Consider the following 23,380-nt stretch of genomic DNA (forward strand, 5'->3'; position numbering starts at 1 on the left):
GTCATGTTTCTGGACTTTCTTTGGCTGGATGATCAGGTTATCTATGGACTTCTTTGAATAAAGAGGGAATGGTTTGGTAAAGGTTGCTGCTTTTTTTCTCCACATTAAGTCCAGTCTATTTATTTGCACTGTAATTACGTGCTAGTGCCACAGCCTGATGTGACACTTGCTTTGGTGGAGGAGTGTGAGGATTCTTTATTTGGGCTGCAACTGCTATATTAAGAGCTTTGTCAAGACCTGAAAAGGCTTAACTTGTGACATAACCAACCAGTTAACCGTACCCTACTTCTAGGTAGGGTGCGGTACATCGCCTGCAGAACTTGAGCTACAATAAGTCTCTTGGCATGAAGAAAACAACATTACCAAACCTTTAAGGTGTCAGGTGAACTTCACAAAATTCTTACAGAAATAAATACCAGTATGATCTGACAGGGGGTGACTTTGAGATAACTGGAGTTAGCAGTACTTTTTACACTCTATTAAAAGATTTGTGAATGTATTATTCTTCATCATATTTAATCGCTCTACATTGCATCAAGGTGAGGGGAGCCGAGTGACCGGTGGTCCAGATAATGAAAAGTGAATGAGATCGATCAATGTTCCTTTGTGAAGCTGGGATCAGCAGCAGCTTACTGGCTAAAGCTCCTGCCGGAAATAGCCGCTAAGTTATAGGCTACATGATTTAGAGAGAGAGAGACCGGCTAGTTAGGCCCGAGTAGCCCCTCCTCTTACCGTCAGCCCGTGCAGTCATGACACCAGAGGCCGCAAACTCGTGTCAGACAGACTACTTTACATAATCTGAGTAAAATCCTCTGAATCTCAGATGCAGAGTAGGATTACTACCGGCACCGTGACCCTGGTGTGTTACAAAATAAGTGGTTGTTGTTGTTGGTTTTATTTATGTATACATGTCGTTTTTTTTTAAAGTATGATACACATGAATATCTCATTGAGATGGGTGTGAACATGATTTTCCTCCCTTTAACACTGGAACAGAAATGATTTAACACCATGTTAACACTCTTCAGTAAATCCAACCTGTCATAATAAAGGCAAGAGATAAACAGCTTCATCTAGTGGTTCAAAACCAACATTACTCCAAACAAGGGACCGGTTTACAGCTGAGTTTTTCTCAAAATATCAAAATATAAACTTGTTTGCAGGGAGCTGGAACACAGTCGGCCATTATCATCTGGATTTTTTATGTGACAATAGAATAACTTTTGCACTACTTTAACAACGGTCAAACACCAGAGCAAAGTTGCAAAGAGGTTATGGCAATATTGTTGTTTTATTTGAAGGCTTCATCTTTTCAGAACATTGTAGATTTTTGCTTAGCAGATATTCATGGTAACACAACAAAGACGATTGATGACAAAAATACAATATAAACAGGAATCCCACTTCATTCAGTAACAGACATTTTGACAACCAGTCTTTTTTCTTGTTATTGATATGTTGGGCCTGTTAGGGTAAAAAATAATTTTTGAGTAATATATTAAGGCTGCTTTTAGAAAATTAGGAAATTAATTGAATCAGAACACAGGATCTATCTATCAGACTATAATGCCTTGTCCAATTACATCATATAACCTGTTGCTGTGTGTGTGTGTCAATCCAAAACTTGGACATCTGGGACATCAGCAGCAACAACTCCTTCACGTTTCATCTTCAGCTCCTTCACAATTTTCCCCCAAAAGAAACTTTTCCATTTCCTCTTAATTTTAGTTTTGAACCCATTTCAACCTCTCTTCCATTCTCAGCACTTTGCCCTTTTGCCGTAGTTGTCCACCACCCCCGGCACCACGCTCTCGTCCTCCTTCACGTCCTCTGTCACCTTTTTGCCGACCAGCTGGTAGATGTCCTCGGCTGCGACGCCCATGGGCTCGGCCACCTTTACCGTCAGCATGTCCAGAGTCAGAACGGTTCCACTGGGGATTTTCACTTTGGCCACCACGGACTTACCCAACTGCATAAAAAGGAAGAGCAGAGGGACATTAACAGAAACTGTTCTCTTTCAGAAAATGTCCCCTCAGGACATTAAAAACATCCTTTTCAACCTCTTTTGCATTTTCTAGATGAAAAGAGGATATGTCACCTTATCATGACATGGCTTCTCGCAGGGTAACATCTGCTTAACGCCACTGCCCAGCGCCCTCTCCACCAGCCGGATGGAGCGGACCAGCTCGGTCAGCTCTGAGGGCACCAGGGAGGCTTCATGGTCGCTTCCTTTCCAAGTCTTGTCCAAGGTCACGTGGCGCTCGATGATCTTTGCCCCAAGAGCTACGGCCGCCACGGAAATATCGATCCCAGACTCGTGGCCAGAATACCCGATGGGAATGTCAGGAAATTCCTTCTGGTATTCCTGTGGTGAGTTTGACAAGGAAAACTCTAATTAAAGGCTAGTTCAACATTTCACTTGTCACAATGCTCATATCTCACGATCAGGTGGGGTGGACTGTTTATGAACATAAATGGTTATTAGCCAGTAAAAGCTGAATAAAGATTTCAATATGAATACATTTTATGTTCTAGGATGGATTTGAATTCCTAAAATATGAGCATGGTTTCACTCGTTTAACTGAATCATGCCCCCACATACACTTATCTGTCCGACCAGTGAGGGGGTGTCGACTTGTTTTTGCGTGAACACTTTTAAATGAGAGTAAAATCCTTTAAGCTCTATTTACAGCGATCACTCGGAGGTTGACGTCCTCAGCCTCCAGTGGGTAGGCGCTGGTGCACTGCAGGATGGCGAAGTTCTGGTTGTGCTTTTTCACCGTCTGGTAGACCCGACGCATCGTCTCCATGGACTGCATCCCGCTGGACACCACCATGGGACGTCCTGACACAGACAGAAAGAAGATATGTTGCCACTTTTCTTTTTAACTCTCAGAGTACAATTATAAAATAATGTCAAGGGCAGAACAGCACCGCGGCCCAATAATGGTGGATTGTTATAATCGTGACTTATTGACAACAATTCATCCACTTGTTATATCTAAACCTAAAACATCCAATTGAGTTATAACCATTTACACTCACCCTTCTTGGCAGTCTTCTCCAGATAGGGGAAGTTGTTGGTGTCTCCTGATCCCACTTTGAAGAAAGGCACATCGAGCTCATGGAGAAACTCCACTGCCATCTAAAAAGACAGAAACACTTATGCTTAGGCTCAAACTTAACCTTGACCGAACGTTTCACATCTGTATCTCCCTTACCTCATCCATCCCTGAGGCAGTGAAGTAGATCCCCACTTCCTTTGCATATTTCTGCAGCTCCCTGTACTGCTCGTGGCTGAACTCCAGGTGTCGCTTGTGCTCACCGTACGTCTTCCCCCAGGACTGTTTGGAGGTGTAGGGGCGCTCCAAGGCTCGCTTGTTAAACTTGTGCTCTAATTCGCTCTTCTGAAATTTGGCACAGTCAGCTCCACAGTCCTGTGAAGGTGGGTAGCAGGAAGTGAAGATTGGGAGTCACAGTGAATAGTAAGGATGTTAGTATGAATCTATTTACAGCCCCAAGGCTCAGGAACAGTTCCACATATTTTACATCTTATAACGGTAATACATCTTAATTCAAGCTGATTCTGCCTCATGGTTCAGTTTGTGGTTATTTTATCTTACTCTTACTTTGTATTTGCACTTCTTTCCTTTTATATTTAACTACACGTTGTTGTTTTTTTATTTGCCATATAATTAAATAGTCAAGACTTAACTTGACTATTAAGGGTCCTCTAGAACTTCCTAGGAAGCAACTGCAAATTCATAGTAGTGCTGCTGGAGCTGAGCCTTTATTCCCTGGTAGGTCAGCGGAACATAGAAAAGTATTAAAAATGAAAAAAAAGGAAATATACTAATCAGCACATATGGGGAATGAGTTCAAATAATAAGTAAAGGCTGTACTTGGCTTGACAAGGAGCAGTACTTATTACTTATAAACTCAACACAACCAAATTAAAAACTCTTATGTGTATGAATCTTTTGGCCATAATTCTGCAATGGTGTAATATTACGTTACATCTAAAGTTCTAGTTTCTCACCATCTGCTGCACAAAACTTAAGCCACTACTCTCCACACACCAGCACCCAAACCCACCAGTGTGTGTCATGTGCTAGATCAGAATTTACACACCAGTCTCCATTCAGAAAACCAGTACTTAGTGTTCATGACTCAACATCCTTGTGTAAAATCCTTCAGAGCCACTTGGACAGGGCACAGTCATGATGTTAACCATTTATTCCAGCTATAGACAAACTAGCGGTGTTTATATTGTATTCACATGGCTTGGTCAGATGAGGAAGTGGAGCAAACAGCATTTTAAACCGGTCGATTTTAAGTGGACGTCAGGTCCTGACGTGTCTGGGATGAAACAAGATGAAACAAAAACATTCCCAGTTTGAGCCGAAACGTTTTGTTTCCATGTGGTTTCATTACCTTTGCCATTTTGATCATTTTCTTGGCAATCTCAATGTCCCCCTGGTGATTCTGTCCGATCTCAGCGATGATGAAACACGGATGGTTTCCTCCGATCATTCGGTCCGGACACAGCTCAAACTTAAGAGGCATTTTCTTTCAGAAATTTGACGTTTAACAAGTACAAATGGTTATTTAACAGAAGACAGGACCAACGCAACCAGTGACGAGTCGTGTCAGGAAGGGTTTCTGTGCTGCACATCCCGGATGCGACGACAACCGGTTCGTAAAGCTACGTAATAACCGTTTTGTTCTCAAAACAAAAGACTAAAGCTGGGACGATGCCCCTGACAAAGAAACAAGTTTAACCGCTTGATAAAAATAAAATAAGAAAATAGAGCTTATGTTGTTTATTTGTTTAATCCAAGATTTTTATTTATCTATTATCTATTTATTTACATTTATTTTAGTTTTCAAGACATCTCTGTTTTCAATATTTCTTTATTTTAATTTGCAAGCCCATTTTATTAGCAAAATTTGATTTGATATGTTAATTATTTAATCTTAAACACTCATTTTTATTCCTGAGACAATTTCTTTTTGCAAGATGTATTTTTATTAGCGTAACCATTTTTATTGACAAGATTCATCTTTATTTGCAATATTTATTTAATCTGCAGGACTATTTCATTTTCAATATGTATTTTTTCATTTTTACTATTGAGGGGTCACATGCGGCATCTTTGGAAATGAACTGAAGTTGCAAAGAAATCCCGACACCATTAATCTTTAACATCCTCCACAAATACAGTACAGATATATATATAGGCACTGCATATGATTAAAGTGAAGCCTTTATATTCATGTGTTGCATATAACATCACCCCGTTTAGGATGTACAGCTGGGTAAAAATGGGCAGGGACAGATCATTCCATGTACAGATGAGATTCACACCACACAGGAGAAGTACTGACATGTTGGATTTCGTGACAGGACTGGTCGAGCCACTATTGGAACTTGAGTTAAAAGATCGTGGTGGACAATGCAGACAAATGCAGGGACGTGAGAAGATGAATTCACATGGATGATGGAATGTTAAACACCACACCCTGTTATTACGGTCTGCTCGTATTTATATCTCACAGCAACTCCCTCTTTGGTTCAACTCTCAACATCAAGTGGTAACTTTAATATCTGATCAGATATGCTCAAGCAGTTTTAACTTCTCTCTCTCTGTATCCCACCTCTTTCTCTGCACTCCGACATGATCCTCTGTTTGTCTCTCTCCTTCCCTCTGGATCTCTCCATTGACTGTATCTCTTCCTGTAGACACACAACACTGCATGTCCATCTTCTTCTCATCTACCTTGCTCTATCTTTTTCCATTTCTCTTTCTGTTTGTCTGCCTCTTTCTTCCTCAACCGAATCCTGCGTATCCTTTACTCGATCATGTTGGCCAAGATGCTGTCGTCCGCCTCCACGTCCACGTTGAGCTTCTTGCCCACCAGCTGCTGCATGGTCTCAGGGGAGATGCCCTTTGGCTCGCCGACCTTCACCGCAAACATGTCCAGGCTCAGTGCCGTGCCTTTGGGGATGGCCACCTTGGCCACCAACGACTTACCCAACTGGAACCAAACAAAACCATTGAAAGATTAATACAAATGACAGGTTAGAAAACTAAATAAAAACTAGCCTTGTAAACTGCAGTGGAGCAAGTCGATATGAGCCCATTTCATCATCACATTTGTTTTCATCAAACTGACATTTGCTCTTGCGAAAAAAAGGGAACGTTTCACTTCAGGGGATTTAATTAAACTTATAAATATGTGTATTCATGTGTGAAGGCAATCATACTTTGAGTTTAGAATGAAACAACGCCATCAAAACGAAATGGTAAAATGAGCAAAATTGGCAGAGTGGCCCTTTAATCCTGGTTGGTTTAATTTGCATACTATTAACGTAAAAGGGGGTGAACACTAGATATTAAACTGCTGACACAGACTCAAGTCACACCGACCTTATCGTGGCAGTTCTTCTCACAGGGTAACATTTGCTTGGTGGGTGATCCCATCGCCACCTCCAGCAGACGAATGGCTCGGACCAGCTCTTTCAGCTCCGATGGCTCCAGGGATGCCTCGTGGTCATTTCCCTTCCAGGTCTTATCCAGGGTCACGTGGCGTTCCACGACCTTTGCTCCCATCGCCACCGCGGCCAAAGTGATGTAGATCCCCTGCTCATGTCCAGAATATCCGATGGGAACATCTGGAAATTCCCTCTGGTATTCCTTCAGGGGAAGAGAGAGGGTGTAACTCAAGAAGCTTGACGTCTCTTGTGACTATGTTTTTTTCAGAACTCGGTTGTGATTTAAAACTCACTGACTGGGTTACACTTATGAATCAAACTGGTTCCTATGCTTTCTCGATAGCTCGAAGGACATATGCACAAGTGATATTTGAATTTGAAAAGTCTAAGATCACTTCTTCCTTGTATATTAGGGACTTTTGTTTCGGGACATTTCTGTTAGATAGTATTACAGCTGGAATTATTGGAAATGCTGTTATCCATGCTTTTGTGGACCATGCGATGTGTGTTGCGATGTCTGTTTTGGGATTTTGTTGGTTTGCTTGTGTGTCTGTTTTGTGTTTTCCTTCCCTTAATTAATGATGTTAGTTGACTGTTTGTGAAGAAAAATGAATAAAAAAACAAAGGACAAAAGAAAGTAGGCTACAGTAATTGAGCTTTGAGAAGAGGGGCTAACTGGTTATGATCTGACTCTCTGGGTGTAAACTGTGGGTATAATCCTGCCATTGGACGCGCTCCGCTATGAGAAACAACAATATCATTCTAGCTAGCAACCTACATGCAAATTTAGAAATATTTGGATTATGCAATAAAATCACACGATCATTATACCTATTTGATGAGTTGTGTCCTTTTCTTTTCTCTGTTGGGAATAACTCAATCGTTCCATCTCAGCTCTCTTGCCGCACCTTCAGGTCCTACTCGGCTTTGAACACATTAAAACCTGCTTTCTCTAATGACTGCAGCCGTTTCAATGACAGCACCACCCAAGATAATTATTACAGACAAAGCAGGGGTGCACTGCACTGCTTGTACTGACAGCGCTGTGGAGATACATACGTACATTTCATCAGATTTCAACCATTTAGGGAAACATCCAACGGCTTGTCGAAAGGATGGTCTTCACCTGAACAGTAAACATGAACCCAGCAATGACCTTACAAGCTACGGTAATAAGACTGCACACACACAAGTCTTCGGTAGGTTTAGCAAGTGTATGGCAAATAATAGATGGATGAGGAGGGGAAGGAAATCCATCTCAATGAAGACATGTGCATTCATCTTTAGAACCTGAGGTGTTTACTCCTAGCTCTCTCCTGTGTTTGCTGTCTCCAGTCAGTTATACAGATGACATGCAGTTATACCTTTCAATGAAACCCTCAAATAAAAAATAAAACTATTCATGCTGCATCACTGCTTATCTGACCTGAATCTGAGCTGAGCAGCATTCTGCTAGAAATCAGCTACTGTTTGGTCACCTTATCCTGAACATTATGGTTCAAAGAACCTGGGTTCAATAAACTGTATGCACTTTATACTTGGACCAAATACTGCGCAGAAGTCCACCTTCCCACTATGTATTTGAAACTGAAAGTCCAACAAGCACGGCCAATTCACACAGTGACAGGTAAGTAAAGGGAGCAGGTTTTAAAGCTCAGTTTAATGTGCACAGCTGATGAATGTTTGTCATAAGTTTAAACAAGTTTGTCTTCAGCTATCGTCAAGTCAATGGCAAAAGTGAACACAGGCCCAGTGCCCTGGAGCCGATGGGGGCCCTTGGACTTAAGAGTTATTACTACTATCATAACCTCGGTCAAGGACCTTTTCATCTGCATTTGGTTGTTTTTCTGTCTGCTAGTCAGTAGGATTACGCAAAAACAACAGTCGAACGGAGTACCACAAAACTAGGTGGAAGGATGTGGTACGGGTCAGGAAAGAACTCAATTAATTTAGGTGTGGATTCAGATCAGGGTCAGATCCAGGAATTCATGGACCTTGATGAAAAAAAAGTTGGTGCTGATCCAACTAAAAATATGGATCCAGTGAATTAAAATGTGGTTTCATTCGAGGACTGTCGGGTGACATTCTTTATGCATTTTTGTATTTAGACCATTGGAGTAAATGTGACTGGAAATGTTGAATGATTATGAAAGTGTTTGAGTGTTTTATCAATCAGCAGCTTAAATCATGTGAGGTTATAACATACACATTGTGCTAAGACTGTTATCTGAAGCTTCACGTGCTGTTAAAACGATAAAATAACAAATATAATGAAATGCAGATTTGATATATGTCGTTGTAGGTTGCTGTGGGCCACCCAAACTGTGAATGTACAATTTGTATTGTGTGCGTAGATCTCTGTGGCTTCCAAGAAGAAAGTCTCAGTATACTGAAAATCTTCAATTGCAAACTCAGCCCTATTTCCGACAAATACGAAACTTACATACAGCGCAGACCTACTGCAGAGCCGTCAAATCTCTAAATGGCTCCTCAAACCTGCAGCAGCACATTACAAACTCAAAGATATGGCTACCAACTAGATTGATTGAATATTTATTGTTTTTTTTTTGTTTTTTTTTATCGCACCGGACATCCTACTCTTATTAAACAAATTTTTACTGTATTTAAATTCATTCTGTATATTTTTTGAGATGTATGTTACGTTGTTTTGGGGAGGGGGGTTATGTGTCTTGTTTTCTTGTAGTGTGTTATGCTGTGATTGTTGTCTCGTCGTGGGCACACTGAGGCAAATTCCAAAACAACTGAGTTGCGTGGCAATAAAGGTACTGAATCTTGAATTTTCAAGATGGAGGCTGTGCAGCTCTCTCTACTCAAAGCCCACTCAGGCAGGCACTCAAATAAATACATTTGTATGAAATGAACCCCAAGTGACGGGAGAATTGAAGCACAAGTCTTGGATCACACATTGTTCATCCCTGGAACATGGTGGGGATTAACCAGAGTCAGTGGGGCATTGGATCTGCAAAACATTTCAACTGCTATAAGACCTACGACAGTCATGTGTGATACAAATCTATACTCATGATTCAGTTTCTCTCTTCAGACGAGACTGGTGTTAAAACAGTGAATACAAAGTCAAGTGTAGAAAATCTGAACCTGTTCAACAGAAACTGGTCGGGGCTGCTATCGGCTACTATAGACCAGTTCAGAGTTAAACGTCTGCAGGAGGATTGAGTGGGAGGAGACACTGGTTTCCAGTCCTCTTACCGTGATCACACTGAGGTTGACGTCTTTAGGGTCCAGAGGGTAGGTGCTGGTGCACTGCAGAATGGTGAAGTTCTGGTTATGCTCCTTCACTGTCTGGTAGACGCGACGCACCGTCTCCATGGACTGCATCCCGGTGGACACCACCATTGGACGTCCTGACACAGACAGAAGTTTGTTTTAAAGTCACAGGGAGATATGGTGTCTGTTATGGGATGCACCATCCCTTTGCATATTTACAAAGGGAATTGGTGTATAACTTTGTGTTGTTCAGCCATGAAACCGTGCATAGTCATTTTTTTTATTTTTGTTTTACATCTTGCATTTAAAAATATGTGCTGACCCCAGAGACCCATCCCTCACAAAATATCTTGTGGCCTTAAACAACATAGAAAAAATAGTAAATAGTGGATGCTGTCAAATATCCAGAACACAAGATGGAAGCAATGGCCATGGAAGTTTCCAGGTAGTAAACAGTTTCTGCTTCACTTCATCTTCAAAGCATCAGTTGAAAGAAACAGGTCAAGAATGTGGTGATTCATCATTCCATTTGAAGTAACGAAACACTCCCTGATGCTTGAGCTGAGGTCCCATACCCTCAGCAGGTGATCAACTCTGAATTCAAGCCCATGGCAGATTTCAATGGTGACCAGAGTTAGTTTTTTCTTAAGTCTGTTGCACCTGAGACCACATCCATTGTTGGAGGTTTGGTGAAAAACGTATTTTCTGCGGTAATCCGACTATCACACAACAAACAGGTGGAATCTATTTACGTCTCAGCTTAGTCTGCAGGCACGTGAATCATTCAACAATTAAATTGCAAACAAAATCTTCTTCTTTTGGTTTTCTTCTGAAACCTGTGGGTTTAGATCTTTCTAAGGATTTCAGATTAATTTGAGTTGACGTGCAGCGTCGTACCTTTTTTGGCAGTTTTCTCCAAATAGGGGAAGTTGTTTGCGTCGCAGGAGGCAACTTTGAAGAAAGGAACCTCCAGCTCATCGAGGAACTCCACGGCCATCTTTGGACACAATTACACTGTAAATACACCCCTCCTCTCCGGGTCAATTCATTCAATGTTAAGTAAAAGCAATTCTTGTTTGTCCCTGTCATCTGTTTGCTAGTTTTCTCCTTAATTTATTTGTTGATTAAAGTAAAAAAAATGCTGTAAATATAAAGGAGCCAAATTTCTTTTAACCATGTTCCCTAACCAGACATTTAGGATGTTTGAAATGACAAAGTTATTATTCATAAGCATGCAAAACCAAAGAAAAGATTACTGTTCATATGAAAATCTCTCAGGACAGAAGACTCCTGATACAAGACAAAGAGAGAGACAGCCTATATGTCATAATACAGAAGAACAGATGGAAACAAACATGAACAGCATATAAGATAATATATGAGAATAATTTATAAACAACATATATGTGAAGATACGTTCACACATTGTGTTAATGGCATGAACAGCCAGTGTCGGGAGATGCACCACACTATTCCTGGGGATAAAAGACAAAGTGACAGTAACCTGGATCATATTAGGATTATTACCTCATCCATGCCAGAGGCTGTGAAGAAGATGCCAACTTCTTCTGCATGCTTCTTCAGCTCCATGTACTGGTCGTGGCTGAACTCCAAGTGACGCTTGTGCTCCCCGTAGGTTTTGCCCCAGGAGTGGATCGACTTGTAGGGGCGCTCCAAGGCTCGCTTGCTGAATTTGTGAACCAATTCACTTTTCTGGAACTTAGCACAGTCAGCACCACAGTCCTGAGACGCAACAAGACAATGAGCCAGGGGAGATGAGAGGATGCCGGCTTCATTTGGACAGCACAGAGCGATATGGTTTGTATTGTAAATTCAAAGTTTCATCTCTTTAATTTACCTTTGCCATCTTGATCATTTTCTTTGCAATCTCAATGTCTCCCTGGTGGTTTTGTCCAATCTCAGCGATGATGAAGCAGGGATGGGAGCCCCCGATCATCCTGCCGGGACACAGCTCAAACTGCAGAGGCATTATTCTGGTGGTGTACGCAGGAGAAGTGATGAGTGAACTGCAGACAGGAGTCAGGTGCCCTGTGTTCCAATCAACTGGATTTCAGGATTTAGGGTTCAGAGCTCAGAGTCAGACACTGGGTAAAATGTGAAACGGTTCAATTTACTGTAAAATCTAAAAACTATCCCAAAAATAGCAAAAGGCAAAAACACAGAGTGAAAGCTCGGGTACCGGTCTGACCAGGTAGGGCAGCACAGTTTGTTCTCTGCCTTTTATAGGGTTAGCCGGAGGACGCCCGCCTCCATAATGACTGAATTTACATTTGAGGTTTAAGTATCCAGACCTGATCTCTCGCTCTCTCTCTCTCTCTCTCGCAGCTATTACAAACGCTATTTATTATCCTACATGAAGCCATGTGAGAGGATGTGACTCAGCGGTCAGGTCTCCATCCTTTTCAGAGCTAAAGAACTCTGACTTTAAATGTTCTTTGGTGTGAAATGCAGGTGTGTGTGTGTGTGTGTGTGGCATGTATGCAGTCATCACTGGAGTCCTTTAAGAGCAGTCAGTTGATATGCGTAAACACAGGGAGGCACCAAAACATGCCGTTTGTTCAACATTGATATTTATTTGTCTTGACATCAAGCTCTCTCTCCCAGTGTCAGCTGGAACTGGCTCCAGCCAGACAGCGACCCCACGTGAGCAACCCAGCACCAGGTAGCAATAACAGATAACATTTATGTTGGATACATATTTAATTAGGCTGAATCTATGTGTACATGTTAGTGTATTATATGAAATTTACTATTCTAATTCTTCTTTTTTGTTATCTGAAATTAAATATGTTACGACTGTTGTTCTCTCCAGAAGCGCTGCCTCCTTGTGGACACAAACTGGTACAGAGTAAATGATCAAACTCAATCTCATCTTTCCAGGACCTGCAGGCAAGCACCATGATACTTTCAGTTGACTCGGTGCACCACAGTAATAACTACAGTTGCACTCAGTAGAGAACATATCTCCAACAAGGCCCAACAGTCTCTCAGATGCTGGACTGGTACCGGCTGAGTGGTCCCGAGAAGCGAGTGCAAACCCATATGACTCACACGGGGGAGGAAGTATGAAACAAGGCGTTACAATAACATATTTCTTAGAATGGACTGAGTGGAAAAGTCCATGGAGTGACTGATTTCATACTTTGAGGGTCCCTACTGACCCCCTTCAAGTCTTTACGGATAGTAAAAGCCCAGAATATGTATTTGACACAATATGGGACCTTAAATATGCCAGATTTTTTCTATCAAGACTCCCTGGGAAATAAGTGAAAATGTCAAAAAAAAAAACACACATTCTTTACCGACCAATAACACATCCTTCCTCCACCTTCCACATTACACTGACAACAATCACAAAGGGAGGAACACTGACTCTTTGGCGAATGTGATAAAAATTGAGCTGAAGAACGACAGGACAATAACTTTCATTCAACTTTTACTGATATTGAAATCAAAAGGACAATGAACACACATGGTCAAGCAACAGCTGGCTGATCGTTTTAGTTATCGTTAAAACCACAAGTGTCTAATTTCAATGACATAATCGTTTTATATTCTGTATATATATTGCCTTCTGTATATGTACAAAGGTACACACATAGAGTACATACACACACTGTTGAGGTTTAAACGCACATACAAACAGCTCACATATACTGTAATCACAGGACTTCCTGACTGGAGGGGGGGGGGGGGGGGGGGGGGGGGGATCTTTCAAAAGGAAATGCATAGATTGGAAAATTTAACAACATATACCACAAGCAGGCTCTAAACACACATGGGTCAAAGAACTGGAGTTTTGCTTTAGTTTGGTCCTTAACCAAAAAGAAGAAAAGAAAATGCTGGAGATACTTTTTTGTGAGGCTGGGAGAACATGGGGAGATGGAGGGCAAATTAAATCCATTTAACAACCAACCCTCACAGATCAAACATTGACAGGATCAGAATGAGTACAGCATCATGGGAAATGATATTGTTTGGGGGCCATGAGAAGCAGGCTGTAGTGTCGCTGTCGGCCCAAACAAACATCAACCCTTCCCTTTTAGTGTCCCAACTCACCAGCCCTACACAAGACTACAGAGAACTGGTCTGGTTATTCCTGACATAAGATCTAACTGGTCTTGATCTCGTTAAACAACAAGGAAGAGGAATTACGAGGTGTGGCTTTGTCTGCAGAGGAGGTTCTCAAACCTTTCAGGGGGGCAGAACTTGGTGAGCTGGTGCTTCGAGGCTAATCTCTACAGCCCTGCCAGGAGGAGATAGATGGGGATTGGACCACTGGCTCTGTCCTTCCACTGGGGGGAAGGGCTGTGTATGGCAAACAGATGGAGACAGATGAGGTGCAAGCCCCCTTGTCTTTAGAATACAAATGGTGGGACGTCGGTAGCTAGGTTGGTAGGTATGTGTGGTGATAAGAGGATGATATGGAATGATGCCCTGAGCGGCCTCGGCAGCCTAGCGGACGAGCGGAGACTGCTTCAGGGAGATGAGGACGGAGCGCATGCGGGACACGTCTTTGGCCTGCTTGCTGGACTTGGGGTTGAAGTCGCAGAGCCGAGCCACCCGCTCCCACTCTGTGCCGGGGTTGTTCTCATCCAGATCTGAAACCATGGCCTCCTCGGCCGCCCTACACGCGACAGGGAAGACAAGAATGGAAAGGAGTAGAGAGCCGTTAGTGGGGGAATGGGCGAGGTAAACATGAGACATACGTACAGCCCTGAGAAAATCCTCTGCTGATAGCCAACAAACAGAAGCTCTCATGGGGGGGGGACTGGCATTGAATAAAGCTCTAATTTCTCTCTGAAAAATGCTAGAACAGACTGATTTAATGTTGTTACAAAAATAAATGAACTCGTGACATTTAGTTCTGTTTTATAGTTTTTCTCAGCTTAGTGTTGGTTCAGCAGAGTCTACCTCAGGACAGGACAGTCCAATCATTGCACAGAGACACACACAGACATCTATCTTACTGCTCACAAAGAGAAACAAGCTACAACAGATTCATCACCAGTCACATGCCCCGGACTCTGCCTATACGTTACAGTCAACAGGATTTAACTCTCCACAAAATTAGGGGGCGATACATGTGAGACACTGATGAGAAAAAAAACTTAAATAATAATAATAATAATAGTAATAAACATAAGGTGTGAAAAGCATTTTTGGTTGGTTTAAATCTCAGTTCTGTGTAGAACTGAGGGAGGGGAGTTTGCCGCCACCCGCCAAGGCGTTGCATATTTACACTGTTCTTTATCCTCAACAAGAAGCAAGTACAGAGATGTGAAGATCATCTGTATACTTGTCCTTGATTTAAAAAAAAAAAGGAACAATAATGACAAGTTCTTTTTTTCACCAAGGCCAAAAGAACTGGAAGCACTACTGGGCCGTTGCCATGCATTTTAGCTGCGGCTGAAAAGCAGACGTGAATGTGTTCATTTAGATTTTGTGTGCCATCGTCATGGATATCAATTTGTGTCTTTTTGGTGATGTTGAGGAGTTTTCAAAACCATGAATCAAACCAAAAGAAAGGCATCATTTACACTACAGGACTGACATTATTTAAAATGAAAACACAAAACTGATTTTACAAAGAACAAAAATACAAAACTTGTGCCACCATCACAATACACTTAAGGATGCAAGCCACAGGTTGTGGCTAAAGAAATTAAAACCCTCATCACACCCAACCCACAAAACATTTAGTCATAATTCCACTGCCAGATTTTATTTCTATTTACAAGGACACCCCCCCCACACCCTGCCCCCACCCAATTTAAGCACAGACTCAGCTCTAACTACGACACAGTACACAAAGCAAAATGGGGGATGAGAAGCCAATGAACATTCACTGTCACAACCAACTACAAATACACAAAGGGAGCAGAAGGACCACAACATCACAGAAGGGACATTTTACCATTTAACTAGGCAGTGGATCTAACTGTAGGGGTTGTAAACTAGAGTATCTGAGCAAGGTACTAATATCTAACACACACACAAAGAACTGTATCTACCCCCCTGTCAAAAGAAAATAGATGGAGTATTCGGAGGTTCTGGGGTTTTATATTTTTACTTAACTGGTCTAGGCGGTAGCAAGGATGGTTAATGTGTGTGCTTTAAGGTGCATAGGAAAAGAAAACAGGGAGAAACAGTTTCACAAGTCAGAATTTAGAAAAGAGAGATAGAGAGGGGAGGGGATGAAATGAAAGACAACAAAAATGAGCCAAATGCAGATGTTGAAAGCAAACATGCAAAAGCAGCAGGTTATAAAAAAACGTAATTGTTCAAAGTGTTCTATAGAAAGAACATTGTGCAGCCTTTGGTTTTGGTGAGAGTGAGTCCCATGTTATATTTGTGTCAACAAGGACATCAGGCTCTCATTTATGAAACTCTGTAGACTAGTTGCTAATGGGTTGATTTTGAGCACTGAATAATCTTAAATAATCCAAAGAAGTTCTTCTACATGCAGTTTTCCTTTCTTTAGAAGTCGCTCATTAAGACCCTTTATCTATTTGTCTGCATCAAGATATGTTCATTCTCTTTTCACCTTTTCTTACCTAAATCACCACGTTTGTGTGAGAGGCTGTATTCACATCTTTGAAGCCTACATGTTCTTGCTCGATGTTCATAAACACGTTCTCAGCAGTCCTCATCACAGACACAAACCGACAGGACGTAGGAGGAAGAGGGTCTGATTCAGCGTCTTATTACTTCATCACAGAAGCTAAAAAGCACATTGATCCGTAGTATTGGGGAAAAGCTCACATATGAGCTGCATGGGCTGCATTGACGAGTACACATTATAAAATATAGAGGTTAGTAACATTGTAAGACGCCTCTTTCCCTTATCAACAGACAAGAGTAAATGACCCAGCAGAAGGCATATATTAGTACTGAGGTTACCTACACTGTGGGAAAGTGACACCAAGAACAACTCTGACTGAATAGGTGAAGGGGAAGAAATACAATGACTGAATATAAAACAATGTCCAGCTCATATTCTCACCAAGCATGATGCCTTTCAGCTGTACATTAATAAAAACCTGCTACGAGCCCTTTGACTTTGAAAACCAGAAAAGAAATGTGTACGACATAATGCAGACTAATACATGTTCCGGCAAGATTTGATAACAAAACCAAAGGCTGCACAGCTCAGGCTTCTGGACAGCTAGCTTTGGTAAATCAGTGTGTGATCCTGTCTGACAGCAGCAGCTAGAGAGCAGCTTACCATCTAATAAAGCGTGAACGCAGTTTAGTTTGAAGAAGTTGTATATTCATGACACGACCAATGGTGCCTCCAATGACAGCTTGCTGTACGTTTTAATTTTAGCAGCACTGACTGCTAACCCGTTTCAGAGCTGACTGTGTCAGTGGTTGAGTAAAACACAATTTAGAACCAAAGTCATGGAAACTAATCTGGAAACCTGTGTTTTCCGAAAAGGTGATTAATGCCCTTAACCTTTACTGAACTTTCTGCAGAATAAAAGATAAATTATACATATAATTATCCTAAAACGCAAAAAAAAAAAACATTGTGAGTTTCTGCACACACTACATTTAAAATGTTTTAATTTTTTAATTTGTTTTTACTTCTTCTTAATGGCTGTTAATTTTCCAGAAGTTATAATTACCATTGGTTTGTTAATTGCACTTGACACCTCTTACATACATGTGTCCTATAGATTGTAAAAAAGGAAAAGCCTCACTTCAGTATGTTAAGTTCGATACTATCCTGTTCGGTTGGAAATCTGAGTATTTACGAAGCTCAACTTGTAGTGTTTCAGGGAAAGGAACTATCATTAAGAATTATCAAGTCAACTCTGAAACGGAGCGATTGTATCATAAATTTCCATGTACATACAACTCACTAACACATTAATGGAAAAACCACGTCCACTCATGAACACACAATTGCTTCAATTAAATCTATTGGCATGCTACTCCTGAATATATTTGTAGATTAATTTGTTTAAAATCACAGGTAGAAAAAACGCCAAGTAGAAACAAAACACTTTCTCTGAGACTTCATACAGTTAATGTAAGCAAGTGAGAAATGTGGGAAACTCAAGAAATGTATTCACAAAATATAAAATAGGTTGATGTGTAAGGCAGAGTGATGACAGAATTCAATTGTTTCAGTGGAGTGTGTAGTAGCATGTAGTCATTCTCCTGAAAGGCATCCAGTCATAAATGGCATGCACATATGTGTGGAGTAGATACTGCAGTTTATATTTACAAAAAAAAAAAAACGATAATGAAGAGCTGGATGAAAAAAACATTATAAATCCAGGTAAGTACATATGTACAACTAAAGATGGAACTGAAACATGGCAACACAGCGACTAATGACAATGATATAAATGATGAGAAGCTGGGAGGGGATGACAAAACAAAAAGAAAGAAATAAAGAGGAGGATGTTAGTTGGAGCAACATACACATAACCAATGAGCTCAGAGAAGGGCTGCTTGTAGAAGTCTTCATCCAGCACCCTGGACAAACATCCGCCAAAACGAGAGAGCAGCAAGAAGGCAGGAGAGAAGAGAGACAGTGGTAAAAGGGAGAATAGGATGGAAACACAAGCATTATAAGTTACGACATAATAATACGCTGAGGCATATAATCAGAGGCTCTGGTTTTTGGATGGACTCATTGGAGCTTCAGGGTGGGCTCGAAGGATCAGGGAGGCTCTGATTTAAAATCTATAATTATACAGCAGTAGAGATGCTCAAAACATCAGCTCCTTACATTTGTAAGTCATTATTTACGTGCAAGAAAGACTTCAAAACAGTATAAAATTGAACTCTTCCCCTCTGAATGTAGTCCTCAACTATTAATGAATCATCATGACACTGCGTGTTGAAAGTATAGGTTATAAATTCATAACACCAAAATATGTGATATCACAGTTTTTGGTGTGAGGGAATTAATTTGCAAACTCTTGATTCATATCATTTTAACTGAATACTTTTGTGGTTATATTTTGACAGAATTTAATTGTAATAAATACAGGATTTCTGGTAAATTAGGTGGAAAGGAATCAGTCTTTTATAAATATTATTAATAATATAATATGATTAGTTCAAAAAATGAGAAATTGTTAGAATAGTTGTAGGGTTGCAGCCCCAAATCAGTAGAATACGCATTTTTGAATTCTTCTGCATTTGTGGTTTTTTGAAATTTTTGAAGTTTAGTATTTTTACAAGACAGAAACCATCAACAATGTAATGTTATAGAGCAGAAATAGTTTACCACCAAAAAGAAACCGGATCGTCACATGAGTAGGAAACCATAGCTGCTGATGGTGCATTATTGATAAGGCAGCAGTGATACGTTACAGTGAAGCCGAAACTGACATAGTTGCCACTTCAAATCGTAAAAACAATGAGTTACCTGGAGGCCGGTGGAGGAGACGAATACACCAGCCAACATTTAGAATTAACTGTTGGTTAGTAAAGGGTGCTGTCCTCATTACAACCAATTCTGGATGTAAATGAGGAGTGACAAATTACACAAAAGTGTTTGCAGCAGTGTTATTGCATTGGATTTTACATAGATTTAAAGAGGTATTCATTGTCCCAGGGTTGTTATAGGAAAACATGACCCAAAAAAGTGCATTTGTTTGTACCAAAGCATGAAATTCTACTGGGTCTACCGCGATTAGTCGACGTCATCGATGACGTCGACGCTGAAAATGCGTTGACACATAATTTTAAACTGACGCGTCGGACCCACTCAAATTATCAATTTACCTTTTTGATTTCTAAAACGTTTCATTTAAATTCATTATAACAAATGTTCTTCTTCAATATCACTATGTAACTCTGAGTGAACACCAGACGCCGAAGCGCTGAGCCGCTATTCTCAAGCGCGCTGCCGTCTGGCTGTTCACACAGTCTGTCTCACACATTATTAAGCGAAATCAACAGACTCGACGCCGAAAAACCATCGGTGCAGGGCGAGGCGCTGTTAATTATCATTTAAAATATTCACATATTGTCCAAGAATGTGAGCTGTTCAAAACCTCTACACCATCATCTTGGCTTTTCTAACAGTAATATTAACCTTCCCTCAGCTCCATTAATCGTCTGTCCTTTTTCCTATCCGTCTATGATGCCAGTACCTGTTGTTGGTTTTGGTTTTCTCCAGCTGCTCGTTCTGCCTGGCGTGCCACTCCTCCAGCTCCACCTTGGCCTTGTCCTTCCACTCAGACTCCTGTTGGCGAGAGTTGTCGTCTGGGGAGGGAGACGAGTGAGGAGAGGTACGTTAAACAAGTGAAGAGCAGATGTGAGGGAAGAGACCATGGGCAGGAGACAAGGAAGAAAAAATATAGGAATTGGTAGAGGAGGTATATATGATTACAGTGTACAGGGTACAGACTTTATATCTATATTTGAATCTCCACAATATGGGGCCACAATATTACGCTAAGCTCTTCCTGTTTCAGAGAGCAGGGTCAGACCTGTTCTCCTCACTCTCGTCTTACCTAGAAGCTCCATCCTCTCGCTTTGCTCCTCCCTCCACTTGCGTAGGCTTTCAGGTTCGGCCTGCAGCCGGTCAGCACTGGAAATTGCTGCGTAAGCATCTGATGGCCCGTTGCTTTCCTGAGAGACAATGAAAGTGATGATAGGAAACCATTCTCTCAACGATATCACATGTTAAAGAAACAGTCCCCCGTACTGAATTATTCACTTTTCAAACTCACAATTAAAAGGAGCAAAGTCATTTTGACTCAGGGACTGTGGTCAGTGTCTTGTCCTAATTCCAATATGCACATAGAATGTATAGGTTTGCGGTATAATGAACCAAATCTTAGTCACTTGGGAGTTTTATCAGCTTAGTCTCTTTCGCAGAAGGAATGCATGACAGTGCAAAAGGAAGCAATGTTGCAATGACAGCACAGGAAAAGGAAGTTGGAGCCAATCTGACAGCCACATATACAAGTATTTTAGGTTAGTACTAAAATCACACTGCCACAGTACTAAAAGTATTTCCCGCATCTCTACATAAATAATAGACACATTCTTTATACCATATTTGGTTAGAAAATAAAATGAAACACAAGAGCAATGGTCTACAATCCATTTACATGCTAATTGTATATTAAAGTGATCATCACATTGAAAGCATTACTCTGGCTTATTACAACATTGGTTTATATGTATATTTCGTATCTTAAGACCCATAAGTAGCTGAAACACTGCACTCAAATCGTTTTATCAGGGACCATGGGCACATCACTAAGATGAAGCCAAGATTTCGAACACTCGACAGCTACCCAAATGTCTTTTTGAGAGTGAAAACTTAAGAGGGAAGGGTTTGTTACTTCAACTCTGCAATGGAAGAATCCATCAAAGTTTGCAGACAACTTATTAGTTTAACTTTGAACTGACAGAACTAGATAGTTGGGCCTACTCACATTTTTCCCAGTCTTTTATGTCTATGGGTTTTACTGACATTTAACATTCAGATTGACATACAAATACTGTAAATTGGTCAGGTATATCTATCTGAACTGTTGGCTCACTGAAAACCTGTCCAATCTCCCCCCTGCTTCAGCTGCTTCACCCATCTGACTTCTTTACTGCTCGATTTCAGCAATTTGACATAGTGGGGAAGACATAAGCAACTACTTTGGTGAATACTATTGTAGAAGCCAAAGTTAATGTTTAGCCTGGGCTTATGATTGTTTGTTTAGTTGACACATATTTGATTTATTTAAACTTCCGGTTAATGGGGTGTGGTAAGACACAGACAGGAGTCGGGCTTCGATATTTACTAAGTGTCAAAGTAAGGAGATCCTGCTTAACAATTAACAATTTTATCATAACCAATAGAGATGAGATCGTCTATGGATTCAGCAAAGAAAAAAAACACAGCTCCTGAGAGACTGCAAGTATAGTTTATTTAACACGCCCAAATATCTGTATAGATATATATCCAACACATGAAAGGTGTGTGTTTGTGTGTGCGTGTGCGTGTCATGGGCACAGATAGGCTGCTGTATAGGTGTTCCCTAATCACAAACATACAAGATACATAACTTGACATTTATCAGCAAACTAATTGAGAACAGAAACAAAGTAAAGACAGTTTTACCACATGAAGATCTCCATTGATGGCACCATCTAAAAGGAACACATGGGAAATTGAAGTGAGAAATCAAGCAGACGAATGAAAAACACAAACAGGGAAGGAGAAAGCAAACATTACGATGACTAGCCTTCGGCTCACCACCCTGAACTCTTGCTGAATCCTCACATTTCTAACACACGCGTATTTCGTAATAGGATATGTCAGCACATCTGACTCAAGGCAGCTCCAGCCTTCAGGAAACGGGGCAGTGGTGGCCAAAGGTGATTCAGCTGCACCAGCTTCCTCACGAGTCCGAGGTTGGACCCACAAGCCTATGGGTGAGAGCCAGCTGCACGTAGCGCTGTCACAGAGGAGCTGAGAGGAATGACGCCACCGACATCTGATGTTATCACACAGCTTCATTCATTTCAAGAGCCGAAGCTCAGAGAATCACGTAAACTCACCGGTGAACGAGTCAGCGTTTCCCCGTCGCGTGTTTGTGTTTCTTTGACATTTTAAATGACGTGTACACTGGGTAAATATCAACGCTAGCTTCTCCCACTTAGCTAACTTGCTAGTTCAGCTAACGCTAACGAGCTAGCCCAAAGACTCGAGGGTCCATTTAGGACCAGGTTATATTTTAAATGACGCGTTACTGTTCAGTAGCCTCAGTTTGAAGCTAAGCTAACTACCCCAGGTGTGTTAACGCTGTAGAGAGGCCAGCTGTCTCCGTTCGACCACAGCGGTCACCCACCATTAGACTCTCCCAGCGACGAGGGGACCTCTCCGCTGTCCAGGATGCTGAAGCCTTCGTCGTTTTCGATCCCCGCGATCTCGCTCTCCTGCTGGGCCAGGAAGGCGGCGGCAGGGTCCTCCTCCGAACCGACACCGTTATCGGCGGCCGGGGCGTTCAGCATGTCAAAATCATCCATGTTGAGTGAGGCTGGACGTGAGAGACGGGGAGCGGCAGGTGTAAGCAGCGGACCGACAGAGATTAGTTTAACGGGAAGGAAGAGGGGGGAATGCACGGCTCAGAGGTAGCGAAGCGGAAACGGACGAGCGGCCAATCACAAACCGGGATGGGAGAGTGAAAGGGGAAACCACCAATCGCACAGCAGCTGCCTCAAAAGTGGACCAATCGAACCTCTGATCCCTGCTTCATACGGGTCCCGTGACATGCTGCGTGACGTTCGGGTTGTGAGAAAAAACCGCAGTGTGCGACTAGGCGAGATTCACTGTAACATTATTATTGTGATCACTGTCAGACCGTTGTGTTATTTCTGTTCACATATGTTCTGTTTTCAAATAAACTGTGATGTAATCTGAATGTGTGCTCTGCATACATATATGGTCCAGTATGGATTGTAATTGCATTTTATAAAACAAATGACTGATTGTGGGCTTGTTTTGCTTTGTTGTTTTAAAGTGTCTTTGATGTGACAGTTGTGTTTTTGTGGTGCAGGCTGCAGAAGGCTCATCTTGTCAGTGTATTTATCAGGCTCTGCCTTTACAAGCCTTTCAGGGCCCGAAGCCTAAATTGTGGT

General features: G+C 41.5%; 3 protein-coding genes across 5 annotated transcripts; all 3 read right to left on the minus strand.

The window, feature by feature from the left end:
• Positions 1 to 1,272: 1,272 nt before the first annotated feature.
• Positions 1,273 to 4,682, minus strand: LOC133953897 (sialic acid synthase-like). Its single transcript, XM_062388055.1, has 6 exons — positions 4,435 to 4,682; positions 3,222 to 3,437; positions 3,046 to 3,145; positions 2,691 to 2,845; positions 2,099 to 2,365; positions 1,273 to 1,969 (listed from the first exon to the last, which is right to left on the minus strand). Exons 1-6 carry the CDS (start codon positions 4,564 to 4,566, stop codon positions 1,760 to 1,762), a joined length of 1,080 nt encoding a protein of 359 aa, XP_062244039.1. The 5' UTR covers positions 4,567 to 4,682; the 3' UTR covers positions 1,273 to 1,759.
• Positions 4,683 to 5,006: 324 nt separating this feature from the next.
• On the minus strand, positions 5,007 to 11,874 carry LOC133953898 (sialic acid synthase-like). Its single transcript, XM_062388056.1, has 6 exons — positions 11,601 to 11,874; positions 11,270 to 11,485; positions 10,640 to 10,739; positions 9,725 to 9,879; positions 6,432 to 6,698; positions 5,007 to 6,039 (listed from the first exon to the last, which is right to left on the minus strand). The coding sequence occupies exons 1-6, from the start codon at positions 11,730 to 11,732 to the stop codon at positions 5,854 to 5,856; spliced, it is 1,056 nt and encodes a 351-aa protein (XP_062244040.1). The 5' UTR covers positions 11,733 to 11,874; the 3' UTR covers positions 5,007 to 5,853.
• Positions 11,875 to 13,186: 1,312 nt separating this feature from the next.
• Positions 13,187 to 22,873, minus strand: clta (clathrin, light chain A). 3 transcript variants are annotated; one of them, XM_062387568.1, is made up of 7 exons: positions 22,591 to 22,873; positions 21,861 to 21,889; positions 20,248 to 20,365; positions 19,885 to 19,996; positions 18,200 to 18,253; positions 15,842 to 15,877; positions 13,187 to 14,390 (listed from the first exon to the last, which is right to left on the minus strand). In XM_062387568.1, the coding sequence occupies exons 1-7, from the start codon at positions 22,766 to 22,768 to the stop codon at positions 14,219 to 14,221; spliced, it is 699 nt and encodes a 232-aa protein (XP_062243552.1). In that variant the 5' UTR covers positions 22,769 to 22,873; the 3' UTR covers positions 13,187 to 14,218. The 3 variants fall into 3 exon arrangements, with proteins under 3 accessions (XP_062243552.1, XP_062243553.1, XP_062243554.1); XM_062387569.1 differs by lacking the exon at positions 15,842 to 15,877 and having other exon boundaries at positions 22,591 to 22,872; XM_062387570.1 differs by lacking the exons at positions 15,842 to 15,877; positions 18,200 to 18,253 and having other exon boundaries at positions 22,591 to 22,866.
• Between the last annotated feature and the right edge of the window lie 507 nt (positions 22,874 to 23,380).

The sequence above is a fragment of the Platichthys flesus genome, chromosome 5 (genome assembly GCF_949316205.1).
Source record: "Platichthys flesus chromosome 5, fPlaFle2.1, whole genome shotgun sequence".
NCBI lineage: Eukaryota > Metazoa > Chordata > Actinopteri > Pleuronectiformes > Pleuronectidae > Platichthys > Platichthys flesus.

What these genes read in the sequence shown, in the direction of transcription:
- LOC133953897 (XM_062388055.1), bottom strand. Translation starts at nt 4,566, where the DNA reads ATGCCTCTTAAGTTTGAGCTGTGTCCGGACCGAATGATCGGAGGAAAC. An exon ending in TCAACCTCCGAGTGATCGCT is followed by an intron (nt 2,366 to 2,690) that starts GTAAATAGAGCT and finishes AACTCACCACAG; the next exon opens with GAATACCAGAAGGAATTTCC. An exon ending in AGAAGCCATGTCATGATAAG is followed by an intron (nt 1,970 to 2,098) that starts GTGACATATCCT and finishes CTTTTTATGCAG; the next exon opens with TTGGGTAAGTCCGTGGTGGC.
- LOC133953898 (XM_062388056.1), bottom strand. Translation starts at nt 11,732, where the DNA reads ATGCCTCTGCAGTTTGAGCTGTGTCCCGGCAGGATGATCGGGGGCTCC. An exon ending in CAGCCTCTGGCATGGATGAG is followed by an intron (nt 10,740 to 11,269) that starts GTAATAATCCTA and finishes TTGTGTCCAAAG; the next exon opens with ATGGCCGTGGAGTTCCTCGA. An exon ending in AGAAGAACTGCCACGATAAG is followed by an intron (nt 6,040 to 6,431) that starts GTCGGTGTGACT and finishes GTTTGGTTCCAG; the next exon opens with TTGGGTAAGTCGTTGGTGGC.
- clta (XM_062387568.1), bottom strand. Translation starts at nt 22,768, where the DNA reads ATGGATGATTTTGACATGCTGAACGCCCCGGCCGCCGATAACGGTGTC. An exon ending in GTCGCTGGGAGAGTCTAATG is followed by an intron (nt 21,890 to 22,590) that starts GTGGGTGACCGC and finishes TGTTCCTTTTAG; the next exon opens with ATGGTGCCATCAATGGAGAT. An exon ending in TCTGAGCTCATTGGTTATGT is followed by an intron (nt 15,878 to 18,199) that starts GTATGTTGCTCC and finishes TGCACCTTAAAG; the next exon opens with CACACACATTAACCATCCTT.